Source organism: Sinocyclocheilus anshuiensis, unplaced genomic scaffold (assembly GCF_001515605.1).
Source record: "Sinocyclocheilus anshuiensis isolate Anshui unplaced genomic scaffold, SAMN03320099.WGS_v1.1 scaffold293, whole genome shotgun sequence".
Lineage (NCBI taxonomy): Eukaryota > Metazoa > Chordata > Actinopteri > Cypriniformes > Cyprinidae > Sinocyclocheilus > Sinocyclocheilus anshuiensis.
The window spans coordinates 128,132-130,175 of record NW_015540858.1 but is presented as its reverse complement, the minus strand read 5'-3'; the positions used below and the strand labels follow the sequence as shown (position 1 = coordinate 130,175).

The window sequence follows — 2,044 nt, the reverse complement described above, 5'->3', positions numbered from 1 at the left end:
TAAGAAAAATATCCATATTTACAACTTTATAAACCGTAATCTCTAGCTTCCGCTAACTGTCGTACGTGCGTTCACGAGAGAGTGGCATTCCAGCAGATGACGTAGGAGTAGTGTAAGCTCTAGTGAGAATATGTTAGTCTCATGAGAACCAAGTTTTGTTTACAGCACTTCTTATGATGGATGGATGCACTTTATTTAGCTTCAAAATCTCAACACCCATTCACTGCCAGTATAAAACTGGGAAGAGCCAGGACATTTTTAATATAACTCCGATTATATTCATTCTTCTTTGATCACAAATCTCATTTATGCTCACTTTTAGTTTGAAAAGGATGCCTTTGAAATGACGAGCGTTAATAAATAATGACAGAACTGTTTCTTTAATTAAAGCCGCTTAAGAGAGGCGCTGACTAAGAGAGACTGAGTTATTGTGTCATGATTAACTCTCTCCCACTTCTACCTAATTAATAATACAAACCCACAACTAATCAGTTCTCTCTTAGAAATGCATTTTATGGTCCCTCACATGCAGAAAAAAAAAATCACAGATGAGATCTTTGCAAAATATCACTTATTTCTCCTATATAAGATCAACAGAGACTAGACAGACTAAATAGATGACAAAGTCCTGCTTCTCATATCTTTCTCAGCACAAATGTTAATTATTATTATTTTATATAACAACAGTACAATTACAATACAGATATTTATGGTTAATTTGTTTGCTTTTTTTTTGCATTTACAAATGCACATTATAAGTGAGTCAAACTCACAGCACTTGCAGAGATAGAGTTCATGTGGAGCCGCACACAGCACGTCAAATTATATATTTATATGACTGCAACACAGTCTTTGATAATCGTGCTAAACCATAGTGCATTCTCTGGCATTGTTAGAATTAGTATACTAGTTGACATATACTAGCCAACACTGATTTTTACTCACATGTGGGAGAGTAGGGTTTCAGAAAAGATCTGCTCAAGATACAAAAGTCTGCGATCAGAAGTCAGAGATCTCAATGTAAACGTAAACATTTCTCATTAATGATCTGAGCTGCTGTTCACGTTCATTTTATAGCACTACACTCTTACTAGATAAAAACTAGTGACTCATTTGTGTCGTTTTCCTAAAGAATAGCAGGAGAAACATCTGAGACGAAGTTGATACTTAAACTGAGAACTCCATTAAGCTACAACAGAGCAATCTCTGAGCAATAACACTGTCCTCTATGTGTGCAGGCAGGGGACAGTCGGCGTGTGCTGCACGCGCTGCGCTCCCTGCTGGAGGAGTTCAGGGCGGAGCTCCGCGAGGAGGCGCAGCGGCGCTGGCAGCTGCAGCAGACGTTAGCCAACGAGAGAGCGGCGTGGGAGATACAGCGCGCTGAAATGAGGAGTCATGTCACCAGGGTACAGAAACAAACCTGACATCACAGCAGAATCACCTGTGACAGACAGTACAGCACCTCAAACCTGTTGCAAAACCGGACTGCTGTCTACATAGGCAGCTACCTTCTCAGACAGCATCCCAACAGACATGGAAACTCATAAGTGACTGAACTAAAAAACGCTCTACATCACATCAACTCTATTAATGGTCACTCACTCGTTCATGAGTCACATATATAAGCACAAACTAATATATATGTGGAATAGTTACTTTTTAATAAAATTGAATTTTTAACTGCATTAAAAAAATGTATAGAACAATTATTTAATTTTATAGTTAAAAAGTGTTTTAAAAATATAAATAAAAATATTTAGCTTAAAAATATTTTAAACTAAATGATTTACTCTACCATTAAAAAGGTTAGGGAAATTAGAAAGAAATTAATACATTTATTCATCAAGGAAACATTAAAATTATCAAACGTGACAGTAAAGATGGATAAAAAGCTTTGGATAAAAGCATCTGCTAAATGACTAAATAAAAATAAATAAAGACATTTTTAATGTTAAAAAAAAACGTATTTCACATAAATGTTGTTCTTTCTTTCTGTTCATCAAAGAATCCTGAAAAATAAAATGTATCACCGTTTCCACAAAAA

At 35.8% G+C, this 2,044-nt stretch overlaps 1 protein-coding gene across 1 annotated transcript in view; it reads left to right on the top strand.

Annotated features, from left to right (window-relative positions):
* Nucleotides 1-2,044, top strand: part of LOC107687921 (microtubule cross-linking factor 1-like) — a 58,770-nt gene that overhangs the window by 42,549 nt on the left and 14,177 nt on the right. Inside the window, exon 9 of the mRNA XM_016485410.1 lies at nt 1,239-1,406. Coding sequence (XP_016340896.1) covers nt 1,239-1,406 — 168 coding nt within the window. The remainder of the gene's footprint in view (nt 1-1,238; nt 1,407-2,044) is intronic.